Source organism: Monodelphis domestica, chromosome 3 (assembly GCF_027887165.1).
Source record: "Monodelphis domestica isolate mMonDom1 chromosome 3, mMonDom1.pri, whole genome shotgun sequence".
In the NCBI taxonomy this organism is placed as follows: domain Eukaryota; kingdom Metazoa; phylum Chordata; class Mammalia; order Didelphimorphia; family Didelphidae; genus Monodelphis; species Monodelphis domestica.
Window position 1 is genome coordinate 397698147 of NC_077229.1, and position 22612 is coordinate 397720758.

Consider the following 22612-nt stretch of genomic DNA (forward strand, 5'->3'; position numbering starts at 1 on the left):
TGGGAGAAAACCCTCAGGTCCTTTCTTCCTCCAATGCCATACAACCCCAAGAAATGTCTCACTCCTCAACCTCTGCTTGTCGTTTTCCATTCTCCATGCAGGGAGTAGAGTCTTTGACCTTAATTAATTGTCATACAAAGTGGTGACATAATTTGTCTAAGCTCACAAAATTGGTCATTTGCAAAGAGGCAACATAGGCTCCTAGAATTTGAGCTGGAAGGGATCTTGGACCATCTAGTCTGCCCCTCTCATTTAATGCTGTGGGGGTCCAGCCTCCCACAGGGGATGGGGTCTTGGAGGTGGTACAGCATCGGCAGAATGATGAATGGGATACAGCTTTCATATTCAACCCATGGCACAGGTTTCACAGGAAAAGCTGCTCTGCCTTGGCTGAGGCTTGGCTTTATTTTACACCCTCATGGTCACATGTCTACTTGGCACACAGTTTCATTCTCAACATACATGTTTTCATAGATCCTAACAACAGATGTGAAGTCTAAGGAGATAGTCAACAAAAACACTGTTGCTAAGTGTGGGGTCAGAAGGTAGGATCAAGATGGCCCAGTTTTAGGTTGGGGAATTTTGAGCACAGATTTGTCAGAAGTTTTATGCCTAGAAAAGAGGGTTCTATCTAAGTGGGTACATAAGAATCCTTAGGTTTAATTTTGTAAGTGGGAATCTCCTGGTGATATTCTGGGGGGACAGGGTGGGACATATGTACTAAACCTGCAAGCATATTGCTCTCATCTATTTTTCCTGGGACTAAGTAAGAATAATAATCATAGCAATTTCAATAATAAGGGTATGTTAATAAAGTCATTCAGGGGGGTTTAATGGGTTTCTTATCTTTCTTGGGGGCTGCTTTTTAGTCCCCAGTTTCCACGTGTGACCATGTCAGACAGCATGGTCTTTGATGGCTCCTGGGAGTTTAACAGATGAAGAAATTTATAGCCCACAGGGTTTAAGTGAGTTGTCACCACATAGTAGAGATGGAATTTAAACTTGCATTTGTGATGCTGTAACCATTGACTTCTTTCAGTGTGCTCCAAGTCTAGGGATCATGTCACTACACTATACTGCCTCTACTGAATTAATGAGGCTTGTGATAACCACACTAACTACCAACATCCACACTTTTCCTTTTGTTGAGTTAGTTTCAAGATGCTTGAGCAAAAGATCACTCAGTCTTCATTAATATATTTTTATATTTTATATTATTATTAATAGGTTAATTACAATTAATTAATACAATTAAGAAATTAATCAATAATAATATTAGGAGGGCAGAGAGGTTCTTTTTGTAGGATGTAATGATGTCTTAAGCTTCACCATGATTTGGAAAGGATAGAATTTGTCTCTTTTAGAACATAGAACAAGGGAGGTAAGGTCAAGAAGATAAGGGATACAGAGAAATTGCGCATTGGCCATGGGGTGTTGGGGAGAGGTCAGGGAAAGAACATTAATCTTGTAACCATGGAAAAATATTCTAAATTAATTAATTAAATACAATTTTCCAAAACTTAAAAAAAAGAAAAGAAAAAAAGAACATATAGGATATAAGTGTGGGTAGAAGAGGCAACTGGGATAGAGAAGTAGCTAGTTTCCATCTATCCATGCAATTTACAACCATCTCAAGTCAGGATCCTCATTTTAAACACACACCCAAGCAAATACAGGTGTTCTGTAGGTAAATGGCTCTAATTTTTGTCACTGGAAAATGGGACAATGAGTGAAATCAACTTGACAAAGGACCTCTGTAGCTTTGCATATAGAATGTTATTTAAAGTATATTCAAAGAACATATAAATACCATTAAGAATATTTTTTTTCTGGATCTCTGATTTCATCTATATGGGGATGATATAGATAAAGATAAAGATACCTTTTTCTACCAGTGTAGAGTCTTACCTAGAAAGCTGGCTGGGACACTTAGAGGTTAAGTAACTTATTCAGTGATACACAAAAAATATTTTTCAGAGGTGGGAATTGAATCCATCCCCCTAATGCCCAAAGACCAACTGGGCTCTGTGAGATGAATTCTTTCTTTCCTTTTTTTTTTAACCCTTACCTTTCATCTTGGAGTCAATACTGTGTATTGGCTCCAAGGCAGAAGAGTGGTAAGGGCTAGGCAATGGGGGGGTCAAGTGACTTGCCCAAGGTCACACAGTTAGGAAGTGACTGAGGCAAGATTTGAACCTAGGACCTCCTGTATATAGGCCTGGCTCTCAATCCACTGAGCTACCCAGCTGCCCCCTGTGAACTGAAAGCTCAAGAAATCTCTGTGAATATCAAGTCAGACTGGGCAATTTAAATTGGAGGTTGAAGTTAATGTGAAAATAAGTAAGGAACATGGCTGAAGAGATACACATGAATGTGTATGCAAGACACATTGTGCATGAACACACACATACAAATTGAACAGTTTTTATTTATTATTTATTTATTTATTATTTAATAAATACCCAATGTAGGGCAACTGGATGACTCAATGGATTGAGAAGCAGGCTAGAAACAGGACATCCTGCGTTCATATCTGGCCTCAGACACTATCTAGCTGCGTGACTGTGGGTAAATCACTTAATCCCCATTGCCCAGCCCTTATTGCTCTTCTGCCTTGGAACCAATACACAGTATTGATTCTAAGATAGAAGGTAAAGGTTTATAAAAATAAATAAATACCCAAGTTACAACTTGGGAGTCACAGCTTGGAGAGTTGAATTCATTCCTCTAAGCCTGTGGAATACTATTTAGAGGCGGAAAATCATCCTTCACCAAAAAGTACTGAATTGACTCAAAGTTAAAGGAATTTCCAAAATTTTCTGATTCATTCCTAGGGAATAGCTGAATCCCTGAAAGAATCTGCCTCAATAAACAGCAGAATTAGAGATAAAGACCAATAGGATATGGGAGACAGAGAGGGAATAGAGCTGTAATTTCACTGACAGGGAACTCCTTCTACCAATAGAACCTTTTCTGAAATGGTTAGCCCTAAAGTGTTACGTAGGGCACTGAGATATGCCCTGGGTCATACAGCTAGCATATGTCAGAAGCATGACACAAATTAACATTATCCATGTTCTATTATACTTCTAGCAACTAGGTGGCACAGTGGATAGAGCTCCAAGTCTGGTGGCAGAAAGACCCAAGTTCAAATCCATCTTCAGACATTTAGTAGCTGGATAAACCCTGGTCAAGTCACTTAAACCAATTTACCTCAGTTTCCTCATCTATGAAATGAACTAGAGGAAGAAATGATAAATTATTTTGTCAGATATTTCCTAATTACATTTTAATTTGGATCAGGCCACACTGCCCTCTAAGTGATCCATTTGATATCTTTGGACCTTAGAGGATGGAGTCCTGAGTTTAGAGTCAGAAGAGCTGGGCTCAGATCCCACCTAGATACTTATGAGTTCTGTGATTGTAGATGAATATGCTGAAGGCCAAAACACTTTGGGTTTGGACCCAAAGCATCTATTTGGGTTCAAATCCTATTGGTGCCACTTTTTACCTGTGTGACTCTAGATGTATCTTGTAACCTTTCTGGATCTCAGTTTTATTATCTGTAAAATGACTAGGTGGCATTTAAGTTCCCATCTTGCTGTAGATATCCAATACTAGGAAGTTATTGCCCCTCTTAAAGTCTTAGTTTCTTCATTTTTGGAAAATAAAAATGAATGCAGGGGAGGAGGAGAATAACCATACTGGTACCATTTACTTTACCTTAATGCTACACAGTTATTGTGCATTAGTGAGTAGTTTAGAGAGTTATTTAAGACACATATTTAAGATAGGCACTGCAGATAACAGTAGACAGTAGATAACAATAGACAGTCCCGAGTCTGCCTCTCTTCCTTCTTAACATCCTCTTTCAAGGAGAGTTAGCTCTCCTGGATTGGATTCTTATCTGAATGACAATGATTTACAGATCTATACATTTGACTCTCTGCCCATAACCCAAGTCTGACATTGCCAAAGGAACTTGCTGGACATCTCTAATTAAACATATCTGAAACAGACCTTATTATCTTTTCTCTAGACCCATCCTTCATTCAAACTTCCTTATTTCTGTGAAGGCTCTTATCATTCTTCCAATCTCCCAGGTTCATAGCCTCAACATTATCTTTGATTATCTAATCTTCCTTACCTCATTTACTCTTGGGGAAAAAGCACATCACCTACCCAAACTGTATAACTTCCCCAATTTTTATTTTAATATTACCTTTGATTAAAATGTCACTTAATATTCATTATTATTGCCTTTTGTGTAACCAGTTTTGGGTGGAAGAAAAATAGCTGGCTGAGAGTAACTATTATATTTCCTTTTAAAGTGAATAGGGAAAGTGACTTTTATTTTTAAACACTGAGAAAGGGCATTGTACCCCCAGACTTCAAGTATTTGAAGTGGGGTAGCTTGGTGTAATACTAGACCAATAGACCTCTTGGAGGGATGAGAATAAAGGATCAAACACCCAGTATTAGTCCTTCCCCTGCTCCCTGCAAAGGCAGAAATCCCAGTATCCCTTAGATTCTGAACACACCAAATAGCAGATCAGATATCTAAATATCTGAAACACGAGCTGTATTGTGTCTCTGTTGGTGAGAGTTTGAACTATTATATAAGCCAATCTACTTTACATCTATATTACATACGAAAGAATATAGATAAGGATTCAAGAAGAATATGATAAACTACAACCTGCACCAATGGACGGAATGGCCATGGCAAGGAGATCACAGCTCCATTGAAATGTTAAGGAATTTAAGCAATGCACATGCAGGCAGTCATACAAATCAAGGTGATGAGCAGAATAAAATAATATGCTAAGGATCTTATGAAACCAGAAGTAAGCAATGAGAAAAATAGTAAGATTTGGATAAAAAATTGGAAAATTAGTTTCTATATAAAAAATGGAGATGTAGTTAGCCTTTTCTTCATGCAACAGAGACACTACTTTGCCATTGCTATCCAGGATTTTGCAGCCTTGGACATATGGCAAAGTTCTAAGGAGTATATGAAGATGAAAGATACCAAGTTCCTAACAGATGACTGATGATCTTAGTGAACTGATGGTGCTATAGGAAACTGGAGAGATCTAGCTGCTGATGTGAGTCAGGAAAACCTGAGTTCAAATCTAGTCTCAGACATTAGCTATATGGCCCTGAGTAAGGTACTAAATCTCTGCCTTGGTTTCCTTAACTGAAAAATGGGTAAAATAATAGCACCTCTTTCCCAGGGTTGTTGTGAGGGTCAAATAAGGTGAGGAATATAAAGCAAAATAGTACGCTTGCTTCCTTCCTTCCTTGGACTCCTCCTGAATTATCTTTCCTTTAAAGTCTAATGTGTACTGAAAGAGTGTTGGTATGCCCTATAGAGTCCTAGGCTATTGCTTGGGAGTGACTTTTTATACAGTAGTTATTTAGAAGTTTTTCAACCACATCTGGTCAAATGAAAAAGATGGTACAAAAGCTCATTCAAGAAAATCATGCCTTAAAAATTAGAACTGGGCAAGTGGAAGCTAGTGACTTCAAGAGACATCAAGAAACAATCAAAGAAAGTCAAGAGAATGAAAAAAATAGAGGTAAATGTGGAATATCTCTTTGGAAAGACAACTGACCTGGAAAATAAATCCAGGAGAGATCATCTAAGAATTAATGAATTACCTACAAGTCATGATCAAAAAAAGGGCCTAGACATTATCTTTCAAGAAATTATCAAGGAGGGGGCAGCTGGGTGGCTCAGTGGATTGAGAGCCAGGCCTAGAGATGGGAGGTCCTGGGTTCAAATTTTACCTCAAACACTTCCTAGCTGTGTGACCTTGAGCAAGTCACTTAACTCCCATTGCCTAGCCCTTACCACTCTTCTGCCTTGGAACCAGTATATATTGATTCTAAGATGGAAGGTAAGGGTTAAAAAAAAAACAACAACAACCTTGTTGAAGATATTAGCCACTGTCATGAAGGAAGTTTAAAAAAAATGTTTTTATTGTCATGCCAAACACACTTCCACATTGATTATCGTTATAAGAGGAAAGTCATATATAATCAAAACCCCAAAATAAAACCAAAGATGCACTGATGTGAAAGACAGCCTCTAAATTGGGGTTTCCTTGGGGAATATCCCTTTTCCCTTCCCTCTCCCTACACAATGAAACCGATGCCACATTTCTCAAAATCTTTATAGTTCTTTACTTGAGTCTTTCTTTCTTTCTTTCTTTCTTCCTTTCTTTCTTTCTTTCTTTCTTCTTTCTTTCTTTCTTTCTTTCTTTCTTTCTTTCTTTCTTTCTTTCTTCTTTCTTTCTTTCTTTCTTTCTTTCTTTCTTTCTTTCTTTCTTTCTTTCTTTCTTTCTTTCTTTCTTTCTTTCTTTCTTTCTTTCTTTCTTTCTTTCTTTCTTTCTTTCTTTCTTTCTTTCTTTCTTTCTTTCTTTCTTTCTTTCTTTCTTTCTTTCTTTCTTTCTTTCTTTCCCTCTTCCTTCCTTCCTTCCTTCCTTTCTATTAGTAACACAGTCTATCACATTTGATCATTCCACAATATTTCAGTTACTGTGTATAATGTTCTCCTGTTTCAGAAGCAGACAAGTATTAAATGACTTGCTCAAAGTCACACAACTAGTAAATGTGAAAGAGTGTGCTGCATGCTAGAGATTCAAAGACAAAAAACAAACCAGCAACAACAACAAACCCAGGCCCTTCCCTCAAGGAGCTTACATTCTATTTATATCTTTACATAGTGGTAAGTAGGTAAATGTGGGTCAATAGTTTTTCATCCCCACTTTGACATAACTCAAAGGAGTCATGAATAGCCCACTCAAGTTCACAGGTCAGACCAAATGAAAAGAAAACTCAGGTCTCCATCTTCTCAGTTACACTATATTTTAGCGTTATCTTTGGATTTCTCATAAACTGTAAGAGGACACTGGTGACATCTTGTCTTGGGAGATGCCTGCTTGCCAGTAAACCATCAGTTCTATTTTAAGTCTGGAGTATTCCAAGCCATATGGCTTTAAACATTTTTTAAAAGTAGTAAATAGGTTTGCAGCTACCTTTACTAACATCACTAACATTTTACTTCCACATATTGCTCATTTTTTTTCAGTCTTTATCATCTGTGTTGCAAATGAAGTCATGTAATCATGTTATTTGGTATCTGTGTGCCATTTGGAACAGGAACCCTGAAAAACAGGATGTATTGTTTAAGGTTGGCAGCCTCCCTGAAAGCTAAAATGTCCTGTGTAAATAGTCATCTTAAATCTGCAACCAGCCATGTCTCTGACTGCCAGTACCTTTACTGATGACTGGGATGGATGTCGTGGAGACTGAATTAGATGTACCATGGAGAGAATTTTTTATTTCTCCGTCCTCTTGGACAAAGCAAGTGTGGTGATATAGTTAGCTCAAGGCCCCCCTCTCCTTTCTGCCTCCTATATTCCACATAAGCCATGTCCCTTGGAGAGAAATCACTTGAAATGATTTCATCCAAGAGAGGATAAAACTTATCTGTACTTCCTAGAATCAGAGTCTCCTGAGAGACCCCCAAAGGGGTCATTAAATCAGTGCTTTACAGTTATGGTACCCTCTATTCTACTAGTGAGCTACAATGATATTCAGTTTAAAGAACAGAGGAAGAAATAAGCACTTATTAAGCATCTACTATATGCCAGGCATGGTGGTAAGTACTTTATAAATATTGTTTTCAGGGGGCAGCTGAGTAGCTCAGTGGATTGAGAGCTAAGCCTCAAGACGGGAGGCCCTAGGTTCAAATCTGCCCTCAGACACTCCCCAGCTGTGTGACCCTGGGCAAGTCACTTAACCCCCATTGTCTAGCCCTTACCACTCTTCTGCCTTGGAACCAATACACAGTATTGATTCTAAGACAGAAGGTAAAGGTTTTTAAAAAATAATAAATAAAAAAATATTATTTCATTCTATACTCTCAACAATTTTAGGAGGTAAAGTCTATTATCTCAATTTTAGAGTTGAGAAAATAGAAGCAGAGAAACTTATTTCCCAATTTTTATTTTTTTATTTTGTTTTCTGAGTTATATATGTACTATCCTGCAAAACATATTTCCATATTATTCATTTTTATAAGTGAATAATCTTATAAAACCCAAACCCCAAATCCTTAACCCAAATAAACAAGTGGATAAATCATGTTGTCTTCTAGATTTCTACTCCCACAGTTCTTTCTCTGGATGTGGATAGCATTCTTTCTCATAAGTCCCTCAGAATTGTCCTGGATCATTGCATTGCTATTAATCTATCACATTTGATCATTCCACAATATTTCAGTTACTATGTATAATGTTCTCCTGTTTCAGAAGCAGACACGTATTAAGTGACTTGCCCAAAGTCACACAACTAGTAAATGTCTGAGGCTGATTTGACCTTACATCTTCCTTACCCCAAGCCCTGTACTCTATCTACTGCACCACTTAGCCAGTTTAACAAACCTCTATTAAGTCCATACTTTGTGTTAGGCAACAGGGCAGAAATTTTTAAGCTGGTGTCTGAGAACTTGCTTTATAAAAAAATTAATAACATGTTAATGTAAGTAGATTCCTTGCAGTCCTACATATTTAATTTTCTGCATTTAAACAAGTTCTGAGAAGGGGTCTATAATTTCACCAGATTGCCAGAGTGGTCTGGGACATTCCTAAAAAGAGCCCTGCTTTGGGGCAGCTGGGTGGCTCAGTGGACAGAGAACCAGGCCTGAAGATAGCACCCCTGCCCCAAGCAACTCCTAAGCTACTGGTGAGATGGCCACATGAATGAGTAAAAGGGGAGTTTTGACTTGTAGGGGGTTTCTCCTATTGATAGCATCAGAGAAAGGAAGAAGGAAGGAAAGTAGGAGTTCTCTGAGAGAACTAGTCTGGGCTAGGTGGGCTGATGAATGATGCTTTGGGGACAGTGAGTCAGGGAGAGCCCAAGATGGATTTTTATTGAAATGGTAACTTTAGAGAGAGGAGGTTAGGAAAATGAAGCTGATTCAGTGGTGAAGCAATTGCATGAGCCTATTAAAACAGTCTCAAGAGCTAGGACTAAAGAAAAGAGGTAGAAGAAACAAGGAAAAGCTCAGTGAGAGGGAAGGGAAGGAAGGAAAGCCAGCATGTGTTAGTAGATTCTGAAGTTTACCTAAGAGACTGAGGAAAGGTTTGTCAGAGATTTCCTAGTCACAGAGCCCACCCAGGGAAGCTGGCTGAGTTCTCTGGTCAGACATTGACCACACTATCTAATTTTGACCCTAAACCAAATGAAATCTGTCTAGACAGAGGAAGAAAGATTCTGCTTCGCAGGGGGTTGAGGCTCATCCTACAGAGGAATGGAGGGCAGAATAATGAGAATTTTGAAGAGTAACCTAAACAGCTGAGAGAAAGAAGGAGGGTCCAAAAACTGAAAAGGAAAAACAAAGCATAGTAGTTGCAGAAAGAGTACTGCGTAATGTTTTAAATTTATATGCTAAGCTAACCAAACAACAGGAAACTAGAGGGGTTATCTACCTCAATGAATAGCATCTGGGGACTACTTGGAGGGGCTCCCATTTCTTTACCTAGACCAATATCTCTTGACATCGTAGAACAATGATCTAGCATAACATAGTCCCATAAATTGGGGGGCTTGGTTAAACACCCTTACCCATTCCTTTATTTCTATGATTCCATTGATTTCTCTAGTGCATACCCTTGGTGGTTTCTCAAAGAATGAGCTGGAGCAAGGCTTTGTCCATTGTCTCAGAGGAATCCGATCCCTTCAAAAACCATATTAACTTCAGGAAGCATGGGGAGAAGTATGGTTGTTGGCCGAATAGTATAGTATAGAGAAGACTACATTTAGGATAAGAAGATCTAGGTCTAAATACTTTCCTTGCTGTTTATTACTAGTGTGACCTTTGGCAAGCACTCATGTGGTATTGTGAACAGAACGCTGGACTTGGAGTCAGGAAGACCAGGGTTCAAATCCTGCTGCCCACCCTGACCTTGGACAAGTCTCTTCCCCTGAGATAGTTTCCCCATTTGTAAAAGGAGGGGGTTAGAATCAATGACCTCTAAGGTTTTTTTTTTTTTTTTCCCAGCTCTAAACTGATGACCCTATGAGGTGCTTATGAAAAATGAAAAGTCTGGAATAGATGCTTTCTAAGGTCTTTTCTAGCTCTCTGATCACCTTTGCTCTCCCTCCCCTTTCCATGCTCCTCCAATTATGGAACCATGAACCATACTCAAATCAACTATATCATTGTTCCTGGATGAGGTGTTTCATTTTATGCTTCCATTGCCCTATTTGCCATGCTTGTAACTTTCCTGATCAAAGCCCCTCCTTGGCCACCATTTCCCTATATGTCTCCCACTAGAATGTAAATTACTTGAGGGCTAAAAATATCTGCTTTCTTATCTTTATATACAACACTTTGCACAGTGTTTGGTACATAGTCAACTCTCAATAAATACTTTTAACTCATTTATTCATTCCATGTCTATGATCTTACAGTCCCATGAATAAGCCTTTACAGACTTTACTAGGGGACCTAACAGTGCCTAGAAACATTTATATACCAAGGGTGTAGCCATTAACAAGGGAAACATTTTTTTTTTTGCGAAGGAGGCTCTAATTGGTTTCTTATCTGGCTCTTAGAATGAAGGTTGATACAGCAGATATGACACACATTGTATATTTTTGCAATACATTTTTTTTTTGCAATACATATTACTAGAATAGGATCAAGTCAAGGTTGGGAACATCCACATTTGCTTAGGAGATTGTGAGTCTTCCTTCACTTTCTGGCTAAATTCTAATGATCAGTTTGGAACTAAAGGGAAGTGATGAGAATGTTTTCTCCTCCTGTTTTCATGAAGGGGCAGTATTAATTATTACTAAAGTGCAAACAGATCTCTGTTTCTGAGACAGATCAATGGTTCAGGAGACTCACTAAATCCTAAAGAACACATATTTGTAGATTTAGAGTCCCATGGGATAAACTTCAGCTCAGTTAGGTGCATAATATATTGTCCTTGCATTCATCTCAAAAGACTTCCCAGTTACTCTGAGAGGATTTTCAGAGGCTGAGGGAAACTCTTCCATTTGTATCATTTAAAAAGAAAAATACAACAAAAGGATGCCCAGTGGGCTGAGAGACAGACCTAGAAATGGGAGATTCTGGGTTCAAATCTGACCTCAGATACTTCTTAACTGTATAACCCTGGAAGTCATTTAACCCCCGTTGTCTACCCCTTAACACTTTTCTTCCTTGGAACCAATACACAGTGTCAATTCCAAGATGGAAGGTCAGGATTTTGCTTTATTTTTTAACATAACAAATTGGATTACTTTTGTCATCTCACCCAGGAAAAGGAGTATGGGATTTAGTGTTGAAAGGGACCTTGGAGATCCACTCATTCAATGCCTTCCTTTTACAGATGAGGAAGTTGAAGGCAACCAAAACTTCCTGCCAGATGTCAAGGCCTAGAGGGACTAGATGCTTCCTTCTAAAAGTCACATTTTTAGCCCTATTCCTAATATAGAGATCAATATCTGCTCCTTCCCGGTCTCCTCTCCTCCCCATGCATCCTGCAGTCATTAACCCCCCTCTTTGGTAACCTTCCTTCCACAGTGGAGTAGGATGGACTATTTATTCCCTCTGCCACTTGACCTGGGGATCCAGGCCCCCCAAATGAGAGGGATTAGTAATTGGGTAAAGGATTCTTCAAGGATCACAACTACTCCTCTCTCCAACCCTAGCCTCCATATTGAATTCAGCATTACCTCTCTCTAATATCTATTCTTTTCTACTGTTTTCCTACCATGCACTTGGAGTCAAGGAAAGTGAGTTCAAATTCTGCTTTTGTTTGACCTTGGCTAAGGCATTTAACTATTTCTAACCCTGGTTTTCCTCCTTGGTGAAATGAATGGGAGTGGACTAGATTATCTCCAACATCTTTCACCACTCAATGATACTAAGTTATAAACTCTAATTCCCCTCTCATCTTGTCTGAGGGGAAACCACCGAGGTGACCTATTCTACAGAAATCTGGCTCCCACTGACATTTGTATCATATTGATGGCTCAGTCCAGGTCTGTTGACAAAAGCGTTTGAGAATAAATTGTGCTATCTATGGAGACACTACAGTTGTTACCTGTGGTTACCCTGCTCTTTACAGGAAGAACAATAGGGACAAGACATGTGAGAGAGAAATAGGGATTTTCACAAGTTAACTATTTCATCCTCTTGAGCTCCCTGTTTTGGAAGGCAGCTAAGCTCATGTCCATGGGGCAGAAAGAGAGGTTCCCTTTCAGCTCTAAGTCTAGGATCCTAGACTGGCTTTTAGGTTAAGTTCCTTCTGTTTATTTTTTTTTTAAGGGCTCTGGAGACTTGACTTCACTAGTCTTTCAACTTTACACAGAATTGACTTTAATATTCTTTAAAATAATTGTTTGTATCAAATACATCACAGTGTCAGAATACCTGGTAGATAATGCACAGAGATTGCCCCTTTACATTCACTCAAAGGATTTAGAGATGTAAATGACAATCGAGATCATCTAGTCCAACTCTTTTCTTTTAGATAAGGGAAGAGAGGCAAGGTGCCTTGTACAAGGGCACATAGGTAACAAGTAGCATGACAACTGAAAAAGGCAGCAAGAAATGGATAAAGGGCTGGGCCTGGAATCAGGAAGACCTGAGTTCAAATTCAGCCTCAGACACTTTCTAGCTGTGTGATCCTGGGCAAGTCATTGAACCTCTGATCACCTGATAAAAAGATCCACTAGAGAAGGAAATGGGAAATCACATTAGTATCCTTACAAAGAAAACTTCACAACCAGCTATAGGGTCCATAAGATCACAAAGAGTCAGACACAACTGAATAACCACCACAAGTATGACAAATGTGTTTCTGGGGTGTCTGTAAGTAGATTCTTTGCAAATCAAATTTCTACCTAAATTACCAGAAAGAGGAGGTTGCTAGCCAAGCCTGTAATGGACCTTTTTCAAAATGTACAATCCCTCTGTAGACTGAGTCATCTTCCTTAATCTCATTTACCATCATTTGGTTTGGATTCTCAGATATCAAGTTTCCTTAAAGTGTTAGCTCGCATGAACATCATAAGTCCCTTGTTTGAGAAGAAAAATTGTAGCTTCATCTTCCAAATGATCTCTGAAGTCCTTAAGACAGTGGTTCTCAAACACTTTGGTCTCATGCTCTTAAAAGTTACATAGGTCCTCAAAGACCTTTTTTTTTTTTTTAAACCTTTGATTTCCATATTAGAATCTATACTAAGTATTGGTTCCAAGGAAGAAGGGCGGTAAGGGTTAAGTGATTTGCCCAAGGTCACACAGGTAGGAAGTGTCTAAGGTCAGAGTACTCCTCTCCCTTTTCACCCCCCTCCCAGCAGTCTTTAGACCTGGCTCTCAATGTACTGAGCCACCTCATTGCCCCAAGAACTTTTGTAAAAAATGGATTCATGCTCACCAACTCTGGGAAGTAGGAAGAGAGACAATTTGGATCACATAACTTCAAAAGACTTAGGTGAAATTGTTATTACATGTAATTGGTAAAATAAAATATCTTTACACATTTTCAAAACAATGGGTTAAATCAGCAATATTGCGGGATGATGGATTGTAAAAGACTTCACCACTCTCAGCAATGCAATGATCCAGGACAATTCTGAGGGATTTATGACAAAGCATGCTATCCACCTCTAGAGAAAGAACTGTGGGAGTCAGAATACAGATGAAAGCATATGATTTTTTCACTTTAGTTTATTTGAATTTTTATTTTGGGGTTTTGGTTTAATATGACTTTTCTCTTACAACAGTGTTCAATATGGAAGTAAGGATGGCATGATAATACATGTATAACCCTGATCAAGTTATTTACCATCTCTGGGAGAGAGGAGAGAGAGAGAGGGAAACAATCTGGATCTTATAATTTCGGGAAAACGTATTTTGAAAGTTGTCATTGCATGTAAAAGGGAAAATGAAATATCAAAAAAAAATTATTTTTTTTAAAACCCTTACCGTCAGTCTGACAGAAGAGTGGTAAGGGCTAGGCAATGGGGGTTAAGTGACTTGCACCCAGGGTCACACAGATGGGAAGTATCTGAGCTCAGATTTGCACGTAGGACCTCCCATCTCTAGTCCTGGCTCTCAATCCACTGAGCCACCCAGCTGCCCCTTCAAAAAAATTTTAATTTATAAAAAAAAGGAAATATACCAGGAAAAAAATGTAGTATTAATAAGGTTTATTTTTTTCTGTTCTAAAAAAAATGAGTTAAAGCTATTGATATTTATCATATTAGAAATCAAAACTAGCACATTTAAAAATATGCATTAATTCATTAAAAATAATATGAAATGTAAGCATGATAAATATAAATAACAAATAAGATACTTTATTAAAATTATTATATTTTTCCAAAACCAAAAAAAAAGTGAGAAAAAAGGCATTGTTTTACATTTTTTTGGAAATCGTTCTAATGTTTGGCTTAATGGAAAATAGCTGGGTTCTTAAATCTGCTTCTATATTCAATCTATTGAGATAGGTTGTTTTGAATGAAGTATATAGAATAGAATTGGGCCTCACCAGCTATCTAATTGGCCGAAGGAGTAATATTTTAATAGACCAATAATTTTAGTATTATTATGAAAAATAGCTTTACCTCCTGGCCCCCCGAAAGGGATCTACAGGGAGAGGTCCTCAGACCCCACTTTGAGAATGGTGGCCTTAGGAAAAGGCAGCACAAAGCTGCCAGAGCAGCAAATGCAATGAACATTTTGATCATAAAATCCCAAATGCAGTGGTTTGTAATCCCAAACTTTCCTTGTTATACATTACATGCTGCAGCAAACTCTCCCATGTGCAAATTTCCTCATTAAAATAGACTGTTTATTGGTGTTCTTTATGGAAAGGATACATTCTTGCATCATTAGTGACACTAGGACCCACAAGAGAGACTCCATAGGCTGACATTTAAACTGGTTTAATTTTCCTGGAGTATTTGCATCTCTCCTCTGCCTTTGTCATATTTTGTTTCATGTATGTCTCTGTTCCCCTGAACTTAGCACAAAATGCATGATTAGTAAATGTTTCCTGACCTCCTCTGAGAAAGTAGGAAAGCCCACGGGGAAAAGGGGTTGTCGGGGATGTCGAGGGACAATTTTCTTTGCTCCTTTCTGGAGAGAGCATACTACAGTTCTTTTGAAGCCCAAAGGAGAGATGAGAATGTAATCAATTCTTCCAGGATATTAGGAGCCCCCCATGAGAAAATATCACCCTGGCACTTTGGGGAGCTGCATTCTCTCTTTACATCAAAAGGAAAGTCCAACTCATCTAAAGAGTGTTGATAAATGAGTTTTTTTGGTGCATAAAGGCTATTTGGGGGTGCAAATTTTTCCACACATGTATATTGGCAATTTATTCTAACTTTTCATCTCAGAGTTGCTTAGGGGTACTCATTTGCTCATCAGCACTCAACTACTAGTAAGTACCAGAGTTAGGACTTGATTTCAGGACCAGCCTTCTATCAATGTCCATATTGCTTCTGAAGGTAAAATACTTTTGGCAAATGATGACAAGAACCATAGATGAATATCCTTTTTTTTTTAACCCTTACCTTTCATCTTAGAATTAATACTATATATTGCTTTCAAGGCAGAAGAGTGGTAAGGGCTAGGCAATGGGGGTCAAGTGACTTGCCCAGGGTCACACAGTTGGGAAGTGTCTGAGGCCAGATTTGAACCTAGGAGCTCCAGTTTCGAGGCCTGGCTCTCAATCCACTGAGCTACCCAGCTGCCCCTTCAAATGTCTTTTTCTCCCACCTGTGTTCCCTAGTTCTGCCCCCTGCAATTTAATGAAGGAGAGAGTAGGGAAAAATCAAAAGAATAAAGGTTTGAGCCACTGCACTGCATTGGGCTCGAGAAACTCTTCCCAATCTCCTCTTTCCAAGCTTAATGGTACAATCCCTGAGGGATGGCTCAATGGCCTACAAAGCTATCAATACGCTACTCATCCATCCCTTTTCCCTTTCTTGGACATACATACTTAAGCCCTGGATATAGTGTTGAGTTCAGTTCAGTTCAGCAAACATTTATTCAACATCTGCTTGGGCAAAGGTGCCCTGTAGCACTGGGGAAGATTTGAAGTTTAGATGGGAAGCGATTGCTGCCCTGATGGAGTTTTTAGACTCGTGCGGACTATGTAATTGAGCATTGTAAAAAAAAAAAAAGGCTATTTGTCCATTTTGTGGTTTAAGGGCTCCGTTCCCAGCCCCAAAGGATATACAGAATAAACAGACACTACATACCTCCTCCATGGCTCTGGCAGAGATAAGGGAATCGCCACACATTTCCTAAGCCCACACAAAAGCCGACACAGGTTAGCATGTATTGTGCTTTGTTGTCCCATTTGGGTCTGGAACCTGCCTCTTCTTTTTCAATGGTCTCAAGGTCATCGAGTGAAGTAATCCTATTCTCCAAGCCCGGATTGGGGAGCACAAGCCTCACCATGGTGTGGTTTTCCCGGGATTGATTCCACTAGCCCAAGCAAAGGCTTTACTGAGCAGCCAGGGAGGAATGGCAGGCTGGGGGAGAGTGGGAGCTCTAAGGGCTAGCTTCAGCTATTTATAGTGAACCTTTGACACTGCCTCAAGCACCTGAGGCAGAAGGGAAGTGTCAGCAAATCATTTGATTCAGTAAGTCAACTCTCTACTCGGACACTTATTAATGTCTTATCTGCTGAGGCTCCTGCTGAACACCACACATTCAGCACTTCCAGATGGATCAGCTCGGGGGACTATTTGCTTTGAAAAATATTGCCCTCCACGGAAGTTATGAAATACGCCTAGCCCCTCCTATTGTGCAAACTCGGGCATGATACAGATTTAGCACTCTTAGTTACGAAGAGTAAAAACCTCGGGGAGTTTATAGCAAATTGAGTACTCCAGGGGGAGGAGAAACCCAAGGTAAATAGACTATAGCTTACAACCTTTCCCGCCGGCAAATGAAATGCTAGATTGCCTACCTCAGCAGGACCAGCTGTTTTGTTTACCCTGGAAGTCCCTGTTCAACACACAGAGCCTAGCTTGCAAAGGAAAGCCACCATATCCAAGACAGAGGAAGAACTGAATCCCTTACTCACTCTCAGAAGATTCTGTTGGCTTTGGGATTAAGTTACTAAATCATAGTCTCAAACCCTTGTGACTGGCTGGGTGCAGAATCATTAGAACCAGACTAATTGTGAATCGGGCTAAGCTCCGGAACTCTCCATGGAAAAACATTGTCTGGGAAAGAAGCCATTTAAGTCTGTGGAATTAGACTTGAAGCATCTGAGGGAGTATTAGACTGAGAATCAGGAAGGACCTTGTTCAAATTCTTTGCCTGACATATATCAGATCTCTTAATCTGAGGGAAGCCACTCTTTGGGACTCAAAGAGCTTCCTAAGATTTATCTCCTTCCTTAGAGTTTGGTTTTAAGCTGCCTTGGTGGCAGGAGTTCCCAAGCCAATGCACCTACAGATCATTAATGTATTAATTGATTGAGCTTAAGATGGACTATGGCCAAAAATAGCCATTGAACTGGGTTATGTTTGAATCTTCTGCTCAAATCAAAGAGACAGTAAACCTACTGGGATGTCCAGGAAGAATGAATCTTTGCTGTTGGCCTCAAGCACTCAAGACAGTGGGGGAACATTTGAACCTTTATCCCAGGATACATTTTGCTCCCATTGGGCACAGGATACAAACTCCTTTGTTTTTCAAAGGAGACTTTATGAACTATCTTTCCAATCAGTGATAATTCTCTTCTGTCTTCTTGAATGGTTTATAATGAAAACATCAACATTGATATGATTATAGTTCCTCTCAGACAAGGATATCATGTTTAGAGCATTAATGTCTAAGCTAATGTTTATAAATAGTCTAAAAACTGCATGATTTTTTGAAGAATAGACTTTATTGTGTGCTCAAAGGCATCCTTCCAGGGTTAAAGCATCCGAGATTTAGAGTTGGGAGGGACTTTAGAGTCCAACTTACTTATTTTACAGATGAGGTAACCAAAGCCCAGACTTTACATGCCTTACCATGGTCACATAAGTAGTAAGTAGGACAATTGAGATTTGAACCCAGGACTTCTAGTTTCAAATTCCTTTCATATCTATTGAATTTGGTCATCTGGAAACTTTGGGAACAGATGATAACTAAAAAAAAATACTTAATAGTAAAGAATGAGAGAAGGCAAAGACATAGATGATCTTGAAGATCCATACTTCTCATCATGAATACTTGCTTTGAGAAAAGAATCATACTGGCTCACAAACTGTATTTCAAAACAATAATCATTAAAATTATCTGGTAGTCATTTTTTTTTAAAGAGGTCAATCAGTGGAAGAACTTAGGTACACAGCATGCAGAAGCAAACAAAAACACAATTATATCAATAAACCCAAAGATTCTAGATAATGGTGAAAATACTATTTGATCAGCTGAGGAAATGGGCAGCAATCTGGCAGAAATTAAATTTAGACTAATACCTTATGTTACATGCCAAAATAAACTCCAAATGGATACATTATCTATAAAAGATCGACTCATAAATAAATTAGAAAATAAATAAATAAACTAGAGAGGCAAGGAAAAAATGTTCCTTTATATCTTTGAATAGAAAAAGAGTTCATGATTAAACAATTCATAGAATTATACAAGATTAAATAGACAATTTTCATTTTGAATTAAAGTTTTTGCATAAACAAATCTAATGAAGTAAAATTAGAATGAAAATAGACTTTGTTGCAAGTCTCTCTAATGAAGGCCTTATGTCCAAGATATAAAAAAAAGCTGAGCCAAATCTATATGACTAAGACTCTGTTTCTAATAGGTCAATGGTCAAAGGATAGGAACTGACAATTTTCAAGGAAATTAATCCAATTAAATACCCACACTATGTTCCCAATGCCACACAGCTAACAAATATCATGGAGCAGATTTACAGTTGACTCTTCCTAACTTCCTAGACAGGGTGAACACCTCAATAATATTACTTGGGAAAAAAAGAGATTGATTATCTTTTAATATACAAGAAATATTTAGGGGGCAGTTAGGTGATTCAGTGGACTGAGAGCCAAGCCTAGAGATAGGAGGTCCTGATTTCAAATCTGGCCTCAGACACTTCCCAGCTATGTGACCCCCATTGCCTAGCCCTTACCACTCTGCTTCCTTAGTATTGATTCCAAGACAGAAGGTAAGGATTAAGAAAAAGGAAATATATATGTAATTAATTTTTGAATAAACTATCTGAAGTCAGGGCAACAATTTGTTAGAACAAAGATCAAATTAATGGAAAGCTGTAAGAAAGAATGATATGGCCTGCACTTTAAACAACTTCAACTTAATTTATTTGCACATTTGATGCTGAAAAATGAGAAATGGATGGAAAAAGGGACACTGGCCTTTTTAAAGTTTTATAACAATTTTTAAAGCTACCTTACTAAATATATAGCTTGTTTACCAATAGGAGAGACTTACTTACAAACTATTAAAGAGGAAGAAAGTGAAAGATCATAAGTAGTATTATTTCTTTTAAAAATGAGAAATGGTGTAAGGAAAACCCATTTCGAAGAAAACTTGGTGAGATACTCAATTAAGCAAAGTCATCCTAAAAGCACTTAAGGAAAGAACTGGAAGTAAGACAATTAACAGATAAAAGACAGAAGAGGCCTGTTATAACAAACTCTTTTCTCCATCATAAGCAAGGGAGCCATTGTATTTGGGTTCTAAGAACACAGTTCTAGATATACTGATAGAATTAGTAGAAATGGTTATTGAAAAGAATAAAGATTGAAGAAAACAGCTAGACCAGGATTTATGCTGAACTGAGCTAGAGTCTATACTGGAGATGGCATAATTTTCAGGATGCTGAGGAATGGATTCTCAGATCATCTGAAGGATGAGAAGGTGCCAAGGGGTTAGAAAAATTCCTAGACCTTACTGGTTTAAAAAAAAGTTATTCAGAAAATATGAATGACTACTGACCCATAGACCTATTATCCCTATCCATATTCTTATGAGAATAATCTACACACAGAGAATTCTTAATGAGGGTATTAGAAAGATATAGTAGGCTTTTCCAAGCAATATTCCACAGCAGACCATATCTTTGCCTTAACACAACTTATTAAAAGGCATAAAGAACAGAAAATTGCATGATTCTTATTGAAGAATCATGTATGCTAACTTCAGAAAACATTTGATTTAGTAGAACAAAATGCCATCTTACATATTATTTTCTAACTAGGCAAAATATCATATCAAAAATATAAAAGATTCCCTGAAAGATATAGAGGAGATGATTTTGAAGTGAAAAAAAATATTCTTAGTACAAGTGAAGAAGGGGAAGGGAGTGACCTAATTGTTCTGCTGCCCTCCATCTCTGCCACCTATGTGCTGCCCACCTTAAATCCTGTAGGGTTCCAGGTATAGACAAATCTAGCTGACTCTTATGAGCAAAGTGCTCATGTACCAGACTTATGGATATATTTCTAATATTTCAAATGATTGATTTCTGGACCCTTGAACTGAATTGGAACTCAAATCTTGTGGTATTCTGATCCTTCCCCACCTGCAGTTCCGGAAGGCTATCTAGCTATCTCTATAGTATATTTGTAATGTCAAAGGTACTCATTTAGCATTTGTATGAGATAGAGCCAGTGTGCTGAAGGTCAAATAAACTTCTGGTCTGGGCGTTGGCTACTCCATTGTCCTAGGATCTGGCTCTTTTATCTTGTCCTTGATTACTAAGTCAGCTATTAAATGCATCTTTAATGCTTTCAAGATTTGTTTATAGCTGGAAACCTACAACTCCTGTGCACTCCCTTTGGGTTACTAGGCAGAGGAGTGGGTGATGTGAAAAAAATGTCCTCAGACACAGTGGAGAGGGGTAGGGTAGCAGCTCCACCCAAGTCCCTCTGCCTTTCTTGTAAGGAATTCTAGGGGAGGGGAGGGTGACTGTGTATCCACAGAAAGTTCTCTGGGTGCCATCTTTGGCACCTGTGCCATAGGTTCACCATTGCTGTTATAGGTAGATTAGGATAACTGAGTAGCTAAAATATCTTGAGGGAATTTTTGGAGCTACTTTTTGACACAGTAGGCTTAACCTATTATAAGGAAGTAATAGTAACATATTTAAAAATATTTGTAGCAACACTTTTTAGTTGTAGCAAAGAACAAAAAATAAAATGGATGCCCATCAATGGTGAACTAAAGAAACTGTAGTACATGAATGTAACATAATTGTTCCATAAGAAAGTATGAATGGGATAGATTCAGGGAAATCTGGGAGAATTTGTATGAACTGATTTGGAATGAAGTGAACAGAACCCAAAGACTAATTTATGAGATAACTTTAACATTATAAAGGAAAAGAACTGTGAAAGTCTTAGAACTGTCATCAACACAACAATTAATCATGTCTACAGAAGACTGATAATAGATAACTTCCAACCTTTTGGCAAAAAAGATTATTGATCTGAAGTAAAGACTGAGACACATTTTTTATCCATAGCCACTGTGCAGATTTGTTTTGCATGATGATAATTATTTGTTACAAAGAAGAGTTTTTATTTGGGAAAGGGAACTGTTGGAGGAGAGAGGAATGATAGTGATAACAAATAAAAGAATGCTTATGAATATTTTTAATGTTTATGAATATTTTTTAAAAGAAGAGAGCAGAGGAATGTTCAGAAAGGACCCGGACAAATAGTACACTGTTGGAACTATTGTATTTAATTTGAAATATACACCAAAAAGGCAGGAAAAAATTATCATGCTGAAAGTTTCATTTGGGAACCTTGTCTAATTTGTACTTTTAAATAACCCTTAGTAAGTGAAAACTAAAAGCTAAAGATGAAATAACTGCAAACAACATAATTCACTACCAACAGGGCCATCTAAGTCTCAAGAAATAGTCAACAAGTTCCAGTTTGCTTGTAAATTTTCATTTGGCAGCTGCCCAGTTCTATACAATATTGTGCATTTTTCACTTCCTGAGGGCAAGGATTTGGGGTAAATTATTTATAATATAATTTCCTCCCACAGATTATCCTTATAATGATCAGTTAAATAATCATTCAGGAATAGACATGGAGATGTGATCAGGGTAATTTTGAGAGCAAACTTTTTAGTCATGTTTTCATTAGTCAATTGCCTAATACAGTACAGCCCCAACACTAAAGAATAGAATCTTTTGACAAATATATTTTTTAATCTGAAAGAATGTATTTCATTACTTGTGCTTATGGTTCCAGTTGATACTTAATAACAGCACAGTGACATGTTAAGACTTGAAAGTTTGCAACCTTTGATCTTTATTACTGTCATCAAATATTCTTTGGCGCCAAGATAATACAAAATACTTTCTTGGCCATTGAGAATTATTGCTCTGCTCTTAAAGTGTATGGCTGCTTCCTCTGCATAGCCAAGGAGGTGAATGAATTACTTTCCAGTTCCTGTAAAAATTGACATTTTAACTCCATGGACAATGCAATACAATCTGTCTTCAATTATCCCTAGTAATAAGATCCAAAAATGTCCTAAATATAATTTTAATATAACCAAATAGTCTAAAAT

At 38.0% G+C, this 22612-nt stretch overlaps 1 protein-coding gene across 1 annotated transcript in view; it reads right to left on the reverse strand.

Moving 5' to 3' along the window:
• SLC6A19 (solute carrier family 6 member 19) overlaps positions 1 to 16601 on the reverse strand; it is a 51150-nt gene extending 34549 nt beyond the window's left edge. Inside the window, exon 1 of the mRNA XM_003340599.4 lies at positions 16300 to 16601. Coding sequence (XP_003340647.1) covers positions 16300 to 16501 — 202 coding nt within the window. The 5' untranslated portion in view covers positions 16502 to 16601. The remainder of the gene's footprint in view (positions 1 to 16299) is intronic.
• Between the last annotated feature and the right edge of the window lie 6011 nt (positions 16602 to 22612).